The sequence below is a fragment of the Pan paniscus genome, chromosome 1 (assembly GCF_029289425.2).
Source record: "Pan paniscus chromosome 1, NHGRI_mPanPan1-v2.0_pri, whole genome shotgun sequence".
Taxonomy (NCBI): Eukaryota; Metazoa; Chordata; class Mammalia; order Primates; family Hominidae; genus Pan; species Pan paniscus.
In genome coordinates this window covers 211,165,073-211,181,257 of record NC_073249.2, presented here as the reverse complement: position 1 = coordinate 211,181,257, position 16,185 = coordinate 211,165,073, and the positions used below count along the sequence as shown (strand labels likewise).

The 16,185-nt window shown below is 58.5% G+C and overlaps 2 protein-coding genes and 1 long non-coding RNA gene across 5 annotated transcripts; 2 read left to right on the top strand and 1 right to left on the bottom strand.

Moving 5' to 3' along the window:
- The first annotated feature begins 89 nt into the window (after positions 1-89).
- On the top strand, positions 90-6,582 carry SLC25A34 (solute carrier family 25 member 34). Of its 2 annotated transcripts, XM_014342674.5 has the most exons (5): positions 90-2,048; positions 3,106-3,171; positions 3,270-3,422; positions 3,771-3,905; positions 4,403-6,582. In XM_014342674.5, the coding sequence occupies exons 1-5, from the start codon at positions 1,671-1,673 to the stop codon at positions 4,583-4,585; spliced, it is 915 nt and encodes a 304-aa protein (XP_014198160.1). In that variant the 5' UTR covers positions 90-1,670; the 3' UTR covers positions 4,586-6,582. The 2 variants fall into 2 exon arrangements, with proteins under 2 accessions (XP_014198160.1, XP_034811932.3); XM_034956041.3 differs by having other exon boundaries at positions 3,270-3,905.
- Positions 5,233-15,073, bottom strand: LOC130540796 (uncharacterized). Its single transcript, XR_008954791.1, has 2 exons — positions 14,613-15,073; positions 5,233-5,404 (listed from the first exon to the last, which is right to left on the bottom strand). It is a non-coding gene; the product is annotated as an uncharacterized LOC130540796 (long non-coding RNA).
- Positions 6,691-13,134, top strand: TMEM82 (transmembrane protein 82). 2 transcript variants are annotated; one of them, XM_003806252.6, is made up of 6 exons: positions 6,694-7,833; positions 8,021-8,093; positions 8,206-8,380; positions 9,349-9,769; positions 12,051-12,238; positions 12,729-13,134. In XM_003806252.6, the coding sequence occupies exons 1-6, from the start codon at positions 7,746-7,748 to the stop codon at positions 12,813-12,815; spliced, it is 1,032 nt and encodes a 343-aa protein (XP_003806300.4). In that variant the 5' UTR covers positions 6,694-7,745; the 3' UTR covers positions 12,816-13,134. The 2 variants fall into 2 exon arrangements, with proteins under 2 accessions (XP_054953897.2, XP_003806300.4); XM_055097922.3 differs by having other exon boundaries at positions 6,691-7,833; positions 12,051-12,815.
- Positions 15,074-16,185: the final 1,112 nt, after the last annotated feature.

Genomic DNA, 16,185 nt, shown 5'->3' with positions numbered 1-16,185 from the left:
TCCAAATCCCTTGGGCCCTTTTCTGCAAACCTTCCTCCATCATCTGCCCTGTGCCCGACACAAGGGACCCACGGGACATGCAGAACCAGATCCGCCACAGCTGCCGGGTGGACTCACTGTCTGCAGACCCTCAGGCCCTGGGAGTTTCTCGGCCTGACCTTTGCCCTCCGTCCTGTTCCTGTTTGCTGCAGCGGCCAGGGGAGGAGCAGCCACCAGCTCAAGCCCCAGGGCACGTCTGCACTGCCGCCCACCATCTGCAGCCCACCCCGGGGCAGGGCGCTCCTGCCTCCACAGCCCCGGGGGTGAGTGCCCAAACCCAGGAGAATCCAAGCTGTCCTCGCTGTCTCTTGCTGCGCCGTCCCCTCCAGGGCTGGCCAGAGGGTGACAACCCTGCCAGGCCGGGAGCCTGAGGCCCTCAAGCCACTCAGCATTGCTGCCTCAAGGGCCTGGGAGGGAAGGGGTGGGCCCTGGTAGGTGGGTGTGGGACTCCACCTCGGGTGGTTCTGCCTCTAGTTTGGACTGGGCCTTGGGTGACTGAGGGTGGCCTGGCAGGAGAGAGCTGTCTGGGGGCAGAGGCCAAGGTGGGCATGTTGGTACCGGCCCCAGCCTGAGCAACACACCTGACAGCTGGCCCAGGTGGCGTTCTCTTCTCAGCGGGCACAAAGGGCATCCCAGGGCAGGCCTGGCAGCAAGTCCTTACCAGCCAAGGTCACTCCTCAAGTCCTACTCACCCAGGTGCCCTGAAGTCCTGGGAGCAGCGAGGGGGGCATAGGAGCCAGAGGCAGTGGGGGTGGGGGCGAGCAGGCGATGCGGGTGCCTTTATTGGGTGCAGCACTGACCTAGGCACACTCTTCTCATCGCCAGTCCTCCACAGAACCTTCTGGAGTGGATGTCAGTATCTCCATTTTACAAATGAGAGAAACTGAAGCTCTGAGAGGAAGTGACTTGCCCAGGGGTCACACATAAGAGCTACACCTGGGATTCCAATCAGCTCCCCAGGGCTCCAGAGCCCTTCTCTACTTCTGACCCTGCTGAGCATGGGCCTATAGACGGTGGGAGCCAGACTGAAGACTTGAGTCCTGGAAAGGGGAAGTCAGTCACCAGGGGCACATCAGGGGCAGGGTGGGGCAGGGGTGGAGTTGGCCATGTAACCCATGCCAGGGACCTCCCAGTCACTTGCCCCCTGCCTAGGGCTCTGCCAAAGCTGGATAGGCTAAGCCAGAGGCAAGGCAGGGGTGCCAGCCCTTTGCCCAGGGCCAGAGGGAGGCCAGGAGGAGGTGCCTGGGCTGGTTGGCACCTTCTCCCTATCCACGCTCTCCCTCCAGTCCCAAGTGACCTTTCCCCCAGATCCCAGGGTCCAGGCCCGCCCTCGGCTGGCAGGTGTGGGCACAGAGGCAGCTGGGATTGGTCGCAGCTGGCGGAGGCATGTCCCAGGCTCCGGCAGACCGCTGGAACAGCTGAGCAGAGCAGGTGGACTGCTGAGATAGACCAGGGACACCAGGCAGCCACAGGCCTGTCACACCAGGACGCTTACCCTCTAGACATGGCCTCGGGCCCCTGCAAACCCCAGCCCCGTAGCCCTGCGAGGTTACAGACAGCCTAAACGCCACCACCACAGGGCCTGTGCCGTGCCCCTGACCAGGGCACAGAAGGCCACTGGCCCGGAGGCCATGGAGACGGTGCCCCCAGCAGTGGACCTGGTGCTGGGTGCTTCTGCCTGCTGCCTGGCCTGTGTCTTCACCAACCCCCTGGAGGTGGTGAAGACGCGGCTGCAGCTGCAGGGGGAGCTGCAGGCCCGGGGCACCTACCCACGGCCCTACCATGGCTTCATAGCTTCTGTCGCTGCTGTGGCCCGAGCAGACGGGCTGTGGGGCCTGCAGAAGGGGCTGGCTGCCGGCCTTCTGTACCAAGGCCTCATGAACGGCGTTCGTTTCTACTGCTACAGCCTGGCGTGCCAGGCTGGCCTCACGCAGCAACCAGGTGGCACCGTGGTTGCAGGAGCCGTGGCGGGGGCACTGGGAGCCTTCGTGGGGAGCCCTGCTTACCTGGTGAGTGGCTTGTCTCCATCCTCCACCATCCCATGACCCAGCTCCCCCAGGGGCCCTGCAGCCTCCAAAGGCAGGGCTCAGTGGACCTGGGTGGGGTGGGGCAGCCGGGGTGGGGCTGCTCCCTGGAACATCCTAGCCCAGGCCTGGAATCTGCCCCTTGGCCCAGGGCCTTGCTCTGATCCATGCTCCCCTGGGGTCCCTGCCCCACTGGTCCTGAGCCAGGGGAGGGGGCAGAGGGTGTCAGATGTGCTGGCTCAAATCCTGGCTTGGTTACTTCTCTTCCCGCATGGCCTCATGTACGATAAGAATAAAAGCTACCCTTGAGGGCCTCCTCCTCGTGTGCACTCTGCAGGGGCGCCTCAGGGCCACCCAAAACAAATAAAAAATTAAAAAATGTTTTGAAGAAAGCTACCCTTGGCTGGGTGCAGTGGCTCACGCCTGTAATCCCAGCACTTTGGGAGGCCGAGGCGGGCAGATCACCTGAGGTCAGGAGTTTGAGACCAGCATGGTCAACATGGTGAAACCCTGTCTCTAATAAAAAGTACAAAAATTAGCTGGGCGTGGTGATGCATGCCTGTAATCCCAGCTACCGGGGAGGCTGAGGCAGGAGAATCGCTTGAGCCCAGTTGGCAGAGGTTGCAGTGAGCCAAGATCATGGCACTGCACTTCAGCCTGGGCAACACAGCAAGACTCTGCCTCAAAAAAAAAAAAGGAAAGAAAGAAAAAAAAAGCTCCCCTTGAGCAAAGGCTCGCCTCGCCCTTGGCTGGTGCTGGAGAGTCATTGTCTCACTTAATCCTCAGAACAGCTTTCCAACCGTGACAGAATTGAGGCCCAGAAAAGGTTAAGTAACTTGCTCCAAGTCACACTGAGACGCAAAACCCAGGCCAACCCCAGAGCTGCACCTCAACCCTATTTCACTTGACCCCTAAGCTTCAGGCTCGGGACCATGGAGCTGTGAGTTTCAGGGGCACAGGGGCAGGGCGCCCTCAACACACACAGCTCATCCTGGCTCTCCCAGGCTCCATCCCCACACCCGTGTCCTCTCTGCTCCCATAGATCAAAACGCAGCTGCAAGCCCAGACAGTGGCCGCAATGGCCGTGGGACACCAGCACAATCACCAGGTGAGGCCTGCCACTCTCAGAGCTCCCTGGGGGCATGGATTGGGCATGCTCCCAGCCTAGGCAGGGGTGGCCAGTGACCCCGTGCCCTCTCCCCACAGACTGTCCTGGGTGCCTTGGAGACCATCTGGCGGCAACAAGGGCTCTTGGGGCTGTGGCAGGGTGTTGGTGCGGCTGTGCCCCGAGTCATGGTGGGCTCAGCTGCCCAGCTGGCCACCTTCGCCTCTGCCAAGGCCTGGGTACAGAAGCAACAGGTGAGGAGCTGGGGACACCTGTGCCTATCCACAGAGACACACTGGACTGAGGGGGGCCACCTGCCTCCTTCCACACGGGGAAGACCAGGGGGTGGCAACAGATGGGGCCCTGCCTCTGCCCTCAGAGTCGTGACTCTGGCCCTTGGTACCAGCAGGAGTGTGGGGTCAGCAGTGAACCCCAAAGCTGAGAAGGAGCTCAGGGTGGCAGGGCTGGGGGATGGCTGGAGGGGCCTCATCTGCTCCCCTTTCTGTAGCCCTTTTAGCCTCTGTGTGGTAGGAAGCCGGGAGGGCACGACGTGGGTGGGTAGAGAGCTGTTGCAGGGATCAGCACCTGTGCCATCCCCACAGTGGCTCCCTGAGGACAGCTGGCTGGTGGCCCTGGCTGGGGGCATGATCAGCAGCATAGCCGTGGTTGTCGTCATGACTCCCTTCGATGTGGTCAGCACGCGGCTATACAATCAGCCGGTGGACACAGCTGGCAGGGTGAGCAGGGGCGGGTCTAGGGGAGACCATGGGGAGCTGGGAGCACCCTCCCAACACACACGCACACACACACACACTCTCACACACTCACACTCACACATGCACAGCCAGAGACACGCAGACACAGGCCAGGTATGCAAACACATTAACTGGGCTTGTTTGCTGAGCCCCCGGGTCCCAGGCACAGGCTAAGCACTTTCACATCTGGATTTTATTCCATCCTTATAATCACATTCATCTTCCTGATGAGGAAACTGAGGCTCAGACAGATCAACTGACTTGCATGAGTTCCCCCAGCTGGTAAGGGGAGGAGCCAGAACTGGAATTCAGGCCTGACCCCACAGCCTTCCCATGGTGCCGCAGCCTCACAGGTGTGTCCAATACAAAGGTGCTGTCCATAGGGTGTGTGGGGGTGAAATTGACCCATGTGCCAAGATGTGGTGCCAGACAGGGCCTCGAGGCCCCTGTAGTAACACTCACCCCATGTCTTTCCCCAGGGCCAGCTCTATGGGGGCCTCACCGACTGCATGGTGAAGATCTGGCGGCAGGAGGGCCCCCTGGCACTCTACAAGGGCCTGGGCCCCGCCTACCTGCGCCTGGGCCCCCACACCATCCTCAGCATGCTCTTCTGGGACGAGCTTCGGAAACTGGCTGGGCGGGCCCAGCACCAGGGCACCTAGACGACGGCCCTCACCCCCATGTCCTGACACGGCCGGCACTTGGCCGGAAGTGAGGGCCTGCTCCAGGGCAACTGGCTGTCCCAGGGCGGGCCATGGGCCCAGGCCCTGCCAGAGGTCCCGGGAGAGTGTGGACAGCTCTGGTCCATCCAGCCCCTTGGCCCACCCAGGTCCAGAGCATCCACTTCAAGTTACCACCCATTCTGTCTTCCAGACAGTTCTCTTCCTTCTCTGTACTGCGTACTGGGTCACCACATCCCAGAGCCTTGCTCAGTTATAGCAACTGCTGCGGGCGTGCACACGGCATAGGCCCAGTAACTTACATACATCGGCTCACTTAGGCCTCAGACAGCAGCACGAGGCAGGCACTTTTACTTCTTTTACCATTAGAAAGCCAAGGCCTAGAGTGGTGGTGGGCTTTGACCACAGCCACACAATTTTGAAGTGGCAGAGCCAGGACTGGAGCTCAGCCCTGCTCACCCTAGACCTATGCGCTTGGCAAGTGCATGACTGTGACAGGCCCATGGGCCCGGACTGCCCACAGGGGTCACTGTGCCATGGCAAAGGCTGGGGAGCACCAGGAGGCTGTGGCGTCGTCACCTGCCTTATTTGCTGGAGATGCTGTAGCAGAGAACCACAGACTGGGCGACTTAGACAATAGAAATGTATTTTCTCACAGTTCTGGAGGCTGGATGCTGGAGACCAAGGTGTCAGTGGGCTGGTTTCTTCTGAGGCCTCTGTCCATGGCTTACAGATGCTGCCTTCTCTCTGTGTCTGCACATGGTAGTCCCTCGATGTGCGTCTGGGTCCTGATCTCCTCCTCTTATAAGGACACAAATCTTGTTGGCTTAGGGCCCACCCTCATGACCCCACTTTAATTTTTTTTTTTTTTTGAGATGAAGTCTCGCTCTGCCACCGAAGCTGGAGTGCAGTGGCACGATCTCGGTTCACTGCAACCTTGGCCTCCTAGGTTCAAGCAATTCTCCTGCCCCAGCCTCCTGAGTAGCTGGGATTACAGGCGTGTGCCACCACACCCGGCCAATTTTTGTATCTTTAGTAGAGATGGGGTTTTGCCATGTTGGCCAGACTGGTCTCGAACTCCTGACCTCAAGTGATCCACTGGCCTTGGCCTCCCAAAGTGCTGGGATTACAGGCATGAGCCACCTCACTTGGCCCAATTTTAACTTAATTATCTCTGTCAAGAGCCTATCTCCATATACAGTCACATCCTGAGCTACTAGGGGGTAGGACTTCAACATGCACTTCTGCAGGGGCCGCAGTTCAGCCAACATCATTTTTTTTTTTTTTTTTTTTTGAGATGGAGTCTCGCTTTGTTGCCCAGGCTGGAGTGTGGTGGTGCAATCTCGGCTCACCACAACCTCCACCTCCCAGGTTCAAGTGATTCTCCTGCCTCAGCCTCCCGAGTTGCTGGGACTATAGGTGTGCGCCACCATGCCCAGCTAATTTTGTATTTTTAGTAGAGACAGGCTTTCACTGTGTTGGCCAGGCTGGTCTTGAATGCCTGACCTTGCCGCCCGCCTCGGCCTCCCAAAATGCTGGGATTACAGGCGTGAGCCACCGCGCCTGGCCTCAGCCAACATCATCTAAGGGCTCTCACGGAGGGCCTCCCAGCTGCCCGCCCTGTGGTCATTTGCACATATCCTGACAAGCCTGAAAGAAGCTCCGGGTGCCCATTGTTCAGTCCAGGTGCCCATTGTTCCCGGGACTGAGGCCCGGGAAAGGGAAGCGATGTGGCAGGGCCAGCAGCAGACCCTGGGCCTTTCTCTAGACTGAGCACCACTCCCCATGGGTGTGCTCTCAACGCCGCACCGACCTTCACACTGCAGAGATGGATGCCAACTCCCTGGCAGGGGCAGGACTGCTGCCGAGCAGCCCCACCTGCCCTCCCAGCCACACCCCAAGTCTGTAAGTGCCGCTCCCAGGAACACCTGCTACTGCACACTCCAAACCAATAAAGTTTTATATTTTGTTTACTTCAACGACCCTCCTCTGTGGTGAATCTCAGTCTCCCCCATCCCTGACCCCCACCTTCTGCTCCCTCTGCCCTTTCTGTTTGTGAAAGCAGGATGGGAGCCGTGGTCCACCTGTTCAGCTCCGCCCTGCTGGACCCAGGTGAGGCCTGCCACCTAGTGGACCCAGGGAGGAGCATCAGGAAGGGCGGCCCCGGCCTGTGGGAGGAGAAGGCTCAGGCAGGCTCGGGCTGCAGGAGATTCCACACCGAGTCAGAGCCGGAGGCTTTGGGAAGCTGGAACCAGACCTTACAAAAAGCAGGCAGAGCTGACCTCCTGGCTGTGGGGGAAGAGAGCCCAGACCTCAGGCTGAGAGGGCACAGCTGATCTCTGGCTATGGGGGGGATAGAGTCCCTACTCTCAGACCCTGGGCTGAAGGGTCAGAGCCCACACTTCAGGCTGCAAGAGGACAGGACCCACACCTAAGGCGGGGCAGGACAGATGGAGCCTGGGACTTCAAAGGGGCATTGGGTGGTTCAAGCCCTCAAGGAAGATTGCTATTTTTTTTTTTTTTTTTTTGAGACAGAGTGTTGCTCTGTTGCCCAGGCTGGAGTGCAATGGTGTGATCTCAGCTCACTGCAACCTCTGCCTCCTGGGTTCAAGCCATTCTCCTGCCTCAGCCTCCCGAGTAGCTGGGATTACAGGTGCCTGCCACCACGCCCGGCTAATTTTTTGTATTTTTAGTAGAGACAGGGTTTTACCATATTGGTCAGGCTGGTCTCAAACTCCTGACCTTGTGATCTGCCCACCTTGGCCTCCCAAAGTGCTGTGATTACAGGTGTAAGCCACTGCGCCTGTCCTCCCTCAAGGAAGATTTCAAGTAAAGTGGATGCCAGACTTTAGCAGGGACAGAGACCAGAGACCAGCCCAGAGACACCTGTCCCTTCACCCCACACTGCCCAAATGGGGAGCCCGGGCAGCAGCTGGCTCCAGGCACCCCGTGTGCCTGGAGCTGGGACCTTGCCCTTCTGGGCCTCGAAGGGTTAACACCCCTGGCTCTCCTCCCCTCCCCTCCCCTGGGCCTTTGACCCCTCCCAGCCTCTCTCCTTCCCTCCACTGACACCTTTGCCCAGTGACGTTGGTCTGTCCTTGCGCAGACCTGGCCGGAGGCTGGGGCTCCTTCCGGGGCTGCCATGTTCTCTCTTCCATCCCTCCCCTCCTGGCTCCCCGGCCTCCCCTCCCTCGAGTGGGGCTCTAGCCTCCTCGACTCCCTCCTGCAAGGTGAGCACCTCACCCCATTCCTGCCTTGGCCCCGCCCCCTTCCAGCTCTTTGCAGTGCAGGGTGGACCCCACCCACCTGGTCTCCCGACACCCCTGCCCCTTGGCCGCCCCCTCTGACCCTACCAACGAAGCCTGCCCTCCTAACACCCCTGCACGCTGCCTCGCTGCCTCCCTCCCACCCCCTCAGGCCTGATCGGGGCCCTTGGAGTCTTGGTCCTGAACAGCCTCCTGAAAGTTTACTTCTTCGTGGGCTGTGCCAAGTGAGTGCCCACCTCATCCCCCCAGGGAATGTGGCTGGGGGCACGGGGACCCCCACCAGGGGTCGAAGGTGGCAGTTCTGCACCCCTGCCCACACCCATTCTGTCCCCAAAGTGACCCGCAGCGGCGACCCGAAAAGGAGCGGCTTCGGGCCCAGTGGGCCTCCCTGGAAACGGTGCACCTGGCAGGGCTGGCCCTGTTTCTGACGGTCGTGGGGTCCCGGGTGGCTGCCCTCGTGGTGCTCGAGTTCTCCCTCCGGGCCGTGTCCACGCTGCTGTCCCTGGGCAAGGTGAGGCCTCCGGGAAGGCAGTGGGTGGATCACTCCCCAGCCCAGGGCCCGGACTCACCCCCGGAATGTGGGCAGCAGGGCCCAGGTCCAGCATCCCAGCCTCTTCACCGTATTTTCCGTAAGACTGAGAACAGAGGCTGCAGGTTGCACCCTTGGGTTTGGTTGCGGAAGCGGCCACACTCACAGTGGACACAGTCCCAGTCCCAAGAAGACAAGAGTGACAGTTTCTGTAGATCCGGCCCCCCAAATGCCAGGCCCTGCGCCGAGTGCACCGTGTGCATCACGTAATCCTCACAGCCACAGGGGTAAAGGTTTGCTCTGATTCCCCATTTCACAGATGGGGAAACTAAGGCTCAGAGAGTATGTGGCTTGTCTATGGTCAACAGATAGAGTCAGGCTTTGGACCCAGGTCTCTGAGACTCTGAACCACCACCCTTCAGCTAACAGATGGGCCCCAAGTACTAAGACATGATTGAAGGCTGGGCGTGGTGGCTCACGCCTGTAATCCCAGCACTTTGGGAGGCCGAGGCAGGTGGATCACCTGAGGTTAGGATTTCGAGACCAGCCTGGCCAACATGGAGAAACCCCATCTCTAAAAACAAAAACAAACAAACAAAAAAATTAGCTAGGCATGGTGGCGGGTGCCTGTAATCCCAGCTTCTTGGGAGGCTGAGGCAGGAGAATTGCTTGAACCCAGGAGGCGGAGGTTGCAGTGAGCGGAGATCAAGCCACTGTACTCCAGCCTGGGTGACAGAGCAAGACTCTGTCTAAAAAAAAAAAAAAACAAACAAAACCCATATGATTGAAATTAAGGTGAGAGAGATGATCCCCTAGGGCTTCATCTGAAGCCGATGTGGCCCCTTCGGGAACCATCCCCAAGGTCCCTTCAGGCTCCGGCTTCCTGTGGTGGGCAGCACCTGTGGTGAGGCAGCCCCCACATCTCGGCCCCTCTTCGGCACTCCCCGCAGGGCTCCCAGGGTGCCGCCGAGAGGCTGCAGCTCTACCTGCTGTGCCAGTACTCGCTGGGCTGCGGGCTGACCTGTGGCCTGAGCTTCCTGCAGGAGGGCGCCCCTCACCGCACGCTGAACCTGCTGCTGAGCCTCGGGCTGGCCACGCTGCTGGGCCTGGGTGCCCGGCGCCTCCACCGCCACGTCTGCCGCCTCTACAAGCTGCACAGCAGCCAGCGCTACTGTGGGGTGTGCCTGGGCCTGCTGGCCCATGCACACAGCCTCCCCCAGCTGCTGGGCCGTGCCCTGGCCATAGCCTTTGCTGTGGGTGACCTGGCAGCTGTGGCCCTCATCAACCAGGACTTCCTGACCACCTCGGAGGCCATGCGGTTCTGGACACCGCTCACCATCTGCTACACGCTGCTGGTCATCTACATGCAGGGTGAGCGCTGCGGGGCCTGCTCCATTCAATCCACGCACATCCCTCTGTCTGGGTCAGGCTCCGGGGAGGCTGACAGCCATCAGCCCTCACTCTTGCCATCCCAGAGAGCCTGGTCAGGACAGAGGCTGTGTGGCGGGGGCAGTGCAGAGAAGCAGCATGTAGTGGGCACCCTGAGGTTGTAGTCTTTAGATTGGGCTTTGAAGGATGAGCAGGAGATCCCTAAGAGAAGCGAGGCAGAGAATGGAATCTTGGACAGAGAGAACCGCATGTGCCAATGCCCAGAGGGGAGAGAGGGCATGGCCGTGCCAAACAAGCCACAGGAGTCCAGTGTGGCTGTCACCCCAAGGGCACGGGGAAGGGGTGAGGCTGGCCAGGTTCAAAGGGGCCTGTTGGAGAGCCCTCAACAGCCAGGCAGGGAAGTCTGATGAGAGGCTGCTGTCCAAGTTTGTTTATGTTTTTGTTTTGTTTTGCTTTTCTGTTTTTTGAGACAGGGTTTTGCTTGGTGGCCCAGGCTAGAGTGCAGTGGCACGATCATGGCTCGCTGCAGCCTTGACCTTCTGGGCTCAAGTGATTCTCCCACCTCAGCCTCCCAAGTTGTAGGGATTATAGGCACACACCACTATGCCAGGCTAATTTTATTTTTTGTAGAGAAGGGGTCAGCCGGGCACAGTGGCTCATGCCTATAATCCCTGCACTTTGAGAAGCTGAGACAGGCAAATCACTTGAGGTCAGGAGTCCAAGACCAGCCTAACCAACATGGTAAAACCCTGCCTGTACTAAAAATACAAAATTAGCCCAGTGTGGTGGTCCATGCCCGTAATCCAGCTACTCAGGAGGCTGAGGCACAAGAATCGCTTGAACCCGGGAGGTAGAGGTTGCAGTGAGCCAGGATCGAACCACTGCACTCCAGCCTGGGCGACAGAGAGAGATTCTGGAAAGAAAGAAAGAGAGAAAGAGAGAGAGAGAGAAAGAGAGAAAGAGAGAGAGAGAAAGAGAGAGAGAGAGAAAGAGAGAAGGAGGTCTTGGCCGGGCATAGTGGCTCACGCCTGTAATCCCAGCACTTTGGGAGGCTAAGGCAGGTGGATCACCTGAGGTCAGGAGTTTGAGACCAGCTTGGCCAATGTGGTGAAACCCCCGTCTCTACTAGAAATATAAAAATTAGCCAGGTGTGGTGGCAGGTGCCTGTAATCCCAGCTACTTGGGAGGCAGGAAAATTGCTTGAACCTGGGAGGCGGAGGTTGCAGTGAGCCAAGATCGCACCATTGCACTCCAGTCTGGGCAACAGGGGCGAAACTCCATCTCAAAAAAAAAAAAAAAAAAAAAAGGGGTCTTGCCATGTTGCCCAGGCTGGTCTTGAACTCTTGGGCTCAAGCAATCCACCTGCCTCAGCTTCCCGAAGTGCTGGGATTACAGGCGTGAGCCACTGTGCCCGGCCTACTGCAGGGTTTTTTTTTGTTGTTATTTTGTTTTGTTTTGAGATGGAGTCTTGCTCTGTCGCCCAGGCTAGAGTGATCTCGGCTCACTGCAACCTCCAACTCCTGGGTTCAATCAATTCTCCTGCCTCAGCCTCCCAAGTAGCTGGACTCTGTCTCAAAAAACAAACAAACAAAAAAACGGGGCCAAGCATGCTGGCTCATGCCTGTAAACCCAGCACTTTTGGAGGCTGAGGCAGGCAAATCACTTGAGGTCAGGAGTTCAAAACCAGCCTAGCCAACATAGTGAAACCCCGTCTCTACTAAAAATATAAAAAATTAGCCAGGTGTGGTGGTGGTGAGCCGAGATCATGCCACTGCACTCCAGCCTGGGCGACAGAGTAAGACTGTCTCAAAAAAAAAAAAAAAAAAAGAACAGAAGCCGGGAGCCTGGCAAGGAGGCTTCTTGGAAAGAGGAAGGTGATTGGGCCCAGGTGGGTCCATGGGGGTGGCGAGAGGTGTTCAGCTGGGAATGTGCTTGGCAGAAGGAGTTGCCAGGGCTAACTGAGGGACTAGAGGCGGGTGTGCGGAAAAGAAAGGAGTCAGACTGACTCCTGCCACTGCGAGGCTGCGAGGCTGTGGGGCTCTGGCCTGGACCAGTTGGAGGCTTGTGGGCTGGGCAGTGAGTCCTGGAGGCAGAGCACCTGGTGCCCTGCAGACACTTGGAGCAGGGGTGGGGACCAGGAGGATGTGATGGGAGGGGGGCTGCACGGGAGGGGAAGGCTTATCCTGTGGAGGGTGGGTCAGGGAGCAGGGAGGTCCAGTCCGGGGTGTGGGGTCGGACGGTGACAGGCACCCGCATCCCACAGAGGAGCAGCGGCAGCACCCCGGCCTGCAGAGCCAGGTGCAGACGGTGCTGGTGCGCATGGGCGGCCTCTTCGTGCTGCTGCTGACTGTGGGTCGCTGGCTGGACCTGCTGGGCATCCTCGTCTCCCTACTGGGCGAGCTCTGGTGTCTCGTGGGCGTCCGCACCCTGCTTGACCTCTGCCAGATACAGGTGGGCACCCCCATCCCATGTGTCCCCCAGACAATGAACCCTGCTTCAAACAGCCCAGGAGCCTCAAGAGGCTCAAGTTTAAGAAGAGCCAGCTGCGCACGGTCTCTCACACCTGTAATCCCAAATACTCAGGTGGCTGAGACCTGAGAATCACTTGAACCCAGGAGGTAGAGGTTGCAGTGAGCCAAGATCTTGCCACTGCACTCCAGTCTGGGCAACAGAGTGAGACTCCATCTCCAAAAAAAAAAAGACAGAGCCAGGGTGACTTCCCTTGGGGGTCAGGGGCAGAGGGAGCTGGAATCACCTCTCCCACCCGCTTTCACCAGGCTAGGGCTGTCCTCCAGGTCACTAGCACCCCCCACCCTGTCCACAGCCCTCTCCAGCAACAACCCAGAGGCCCAAGGGGGAGGAAGTGCCCGGGTCACTGGAGGCCCAAGGCCCGCAGGGGGATGGGTGAATGGGTGGTGTCATTCTCAACGCTTTTCCTCAGGATTTTCCATCCCAGAGGCCTCCGGTGTCAACACCAAGCCAGCCCCTGCCCTCGGCACCCCAGTCCCAGAGTTCGGCCCCCTCTTGACCTGCCTCAGGGAGGATCTGGAGTCTGTCTCAAGCCCACTAGCCTGATCTCCGAGGCCTTGACCCCAGGGCGATGCCTGGAGGCAGAGTGGCAGAGCTGGCCTCCTGCCCAGAGCTCAGCACAGGCCCTGGGAGCCCCGAGAAGGGAAGGCAGGATTTGGGGATGGGAGCCTCTGGAGAGGGGACACCTGGGGACCCCTGGTTGAACCCTCTTTTTCTTGGGGTGGGCAATGATGCAGCCTCTCAGACCTGCCTTCCTGGGCAGGGGTGGGGGTGCATCCTCAGGAGGGCTCCCCCTTTACTGGTCTCCCTTCCCTTCTCCATGAACAATAAAGACGATGACTTTCTCAACCTGTGCTTAGAATCACGAACACACAGAGGCCAGGCGTGGTGGCTTACGCCTGTAATCCCAATACGTTCGGAGGCTAAGGTGGGCAGATCACCTAAGGTCAGGAGTTCAAGACCAGCCTGGCCAAGATGGCGAAACCCTGTCTCTACTAAAAATACAAAAATTAGCTGGGCATGGTGGTGGGTGCCTGTAATCCTAGCTACTGAGGAGGCTGAGGCAGGAGAACTGCTTGAACCTGGGAGGCGGAGGTTGCAGTGAGCCGAGATTCGTGCCACTGCACTCCAGCCTGGGTGACAGAGCAAGACTCTGTCTCAGAAACAAAACAACAACAACAAAGAATAATCACAAACACAGAGAGCAGGAAAGAGGCTTTTCTGAGGCCACACAGCTCTTCTGGCAGGTCCTGGGATATGTGCCTCAGGCTGGCCTGGGCTGGGTCCCCTGGGGGACGTGGCTCCTTACAGACTGAGCAAAACCATTCTGGGTAGAGAACTGGGTAGAGTGGTGGGGGGGCATGTAGTACCGTAGTACCGAGGTGGCTGATGAGGTGAGGGGACGGGGGGGATGGACACTTGGTCTGGCACCCACCTGCAGTCTTGGGTGGATAGTGGCCATGTCCTGTCCCATCCCAGGCTGGGAAACAGCTGAAGGACGCACAATGCTGACCAGGCCTCTGCTGGGTGCTCTGTGGTCCCCAGCCCCAACCCTGACTTCTTGAAGGCTATGAGCATCCTTCCCATCTCAGCCCGTTCAGGGCCCAGCTCAGGAAGGCCAAAGGGTTGGGCACCAGCTCCTCTGCCTACCCTCTGTGTGACCTTAGACAAGTCACTGCCCCTCTCTGAACCTGGCAGAAGAATTACCACTGCACGCTGGGTGCCTGCCATGTGCTGGGTACTTTCACCGTTTCATTTCATTTTGACATCAGCCCCAAGAGGCAGGCACTGTTATCCCTTTTTACAGAGTCAGAAACTGAGGCTCAGAGAAGTTAAGTGACTTGCTCAAGGGTGCACAGGCATTAAGTAGCAAACCTGGGATTTGAATCCAGGTGGCCTGGCCCCCACAGCTGAAGTGCGTTGAATGCTCCCTGCTACCCTCTTCTTGTTGAAAAGCTGGGGCCAGGGAAACTAACAGAGATGAGAAATATGGCACGTCCATTACCGACAGGCTCTGGAATGTGGTTCCAGCCACCTCGGTGCAAAGGAGCCCAGCTCCAGCCCCCAGGGCCCTTTGGTTCCATGGGGATCCAGGGCTGCAACTCAGGGCCCTTTCCTAGCGGAAGCCCCACGGGGCAAAGGAGCCTCCCGGCCAGTGGTCTTTCTGGAGGGGGTTTGAGAGGCATGGGGGTGGCCAGGAAGGAGGCATTAGGGAGGAGGGGAGGCCTGGAGAGGGCACCTTGAGGATTCCAGGCTCTGATGGGTCCCTCCCTCTCGACAAAGGCACCACACTCACCCGAAGACTGCTGCTTGGGAGCAGGCAGGGGTGACCCAAGGATCCTTCTCGCTCTACGCTCAGCACACCTGGGATACAGAGCAGGCTGCACCCAAGGCAGGGCCGGGTGGTTTCAGCTCATTCCCCCAAGAATGGCCACCCCTTGGACAGCTCCAGCAGCACCCTTTGAACCGTGCTCCTAGCCCTACCACCAGGACAGGCCTCTCATCCCAGGGCGTGGTCGCTGGGGTTGGGAAAATGCCTACGGAATCCCCTCCCCCAATGCAGGACCCAGTCCACCCCGCCTGGGAATGTGCTCTGTTCCCTCCGGGCAGGAAATGTGCCCCAGTCTGGGAGGAAATGGCTCAGTTAGGTGGGCACAGGGCCAGCCCCTTGCCGGACCCAGACTGGGCTCTGGGTTCCAAGCGGGGGCCAGTGTTTTTGCTGGAATGTGCTTTAGCCTCTGGATCCCTGGCACAGCCTGGGCCCCATTAGGGACAGGGCCAGGAGGGAACTGGACTCAGCAGTCCTTTCCTTTTTATGGGCACAGGGATTGTTTTCCAAACAAAAATCAGGACACGTGGGCTGGAATAGCATTCTTTTCTTATCGAAATATTTTCATGAAAAGACTGACAAGGGCATAAAATGAGCTCACTCTAAATGAGGCATTTAGCAAATCTCCACACCAAATGGAGAAAAATAGGCCTGAAGTCCAGCAGGCATAGGACAATCCAAATTGTATGGTCTGGGCAAAGCATGAGGCTGGGACCAGTTCCCCAAGGGGACCCGAAGAGCCTGACCCCTGGGGCCTGACCACCAGGACCAAGGTTCTAGGGTCAGGGCAACATCGTGCTGAAGAGGTGGGGGACCAGCGTCCCCAGGCCCTGCGTAAAGTGGGTAGTGACCCCTGGGGCAGCTGGGATTGGGGTAAGCTGGCCTCCCCATCCTGAGCCCCCTACTTCTGGCTTTTCTGAGCTCTGGCATTTTCTTTCTGAGTACTTGCATTTCTTCACCCATTCATTCATTCAGTGTCATCACTGAGTACCTGCGTGGATCCAGGCATCAGGCTGGCACTGGGGACACTGAGAGGAGTAAGGGAGGTTCCCTTCCACAAAATGCTGCAAAGAAAAGTAAAGCCGGAGGCTGGGCGCAGTGGCTCACGCCTGTAATCCCAGCACTTTGGGAGGCCGAGGCGGGCCGATCACCTGAGGTCAGGAGTTTGAGACCAGCTTGACCAACATGGAGAAACCCTGTCTCTACGAAAAATACAAAATTAGCCGGGCGTGGTGGCGCGTGCCTGCAATCCCAGCTACTCAGGAGGCTGAGGCAGGAGAATCGCTTGAACCCGGGAGGCAGAGGTTGTAGTGAGTCGAGATTGTCCCACTGCACTCCAGCCCGGGCAACAGAGTGAGACTCTGTCTCAAAACAAACTAACAAAGAAACAAAGAAAAGTAAAGCCGGGTCAGAGGACAGAGTGACGGGGGCAGAAGTGAGAGAAGGTGTATTTGTTATCTACAGCTGCATCACAAATTACCCCCCAAACTTGAAGAGTTTAAAACAACAGACATTGATCGTCTTGCTCTTTCTGTGGGTC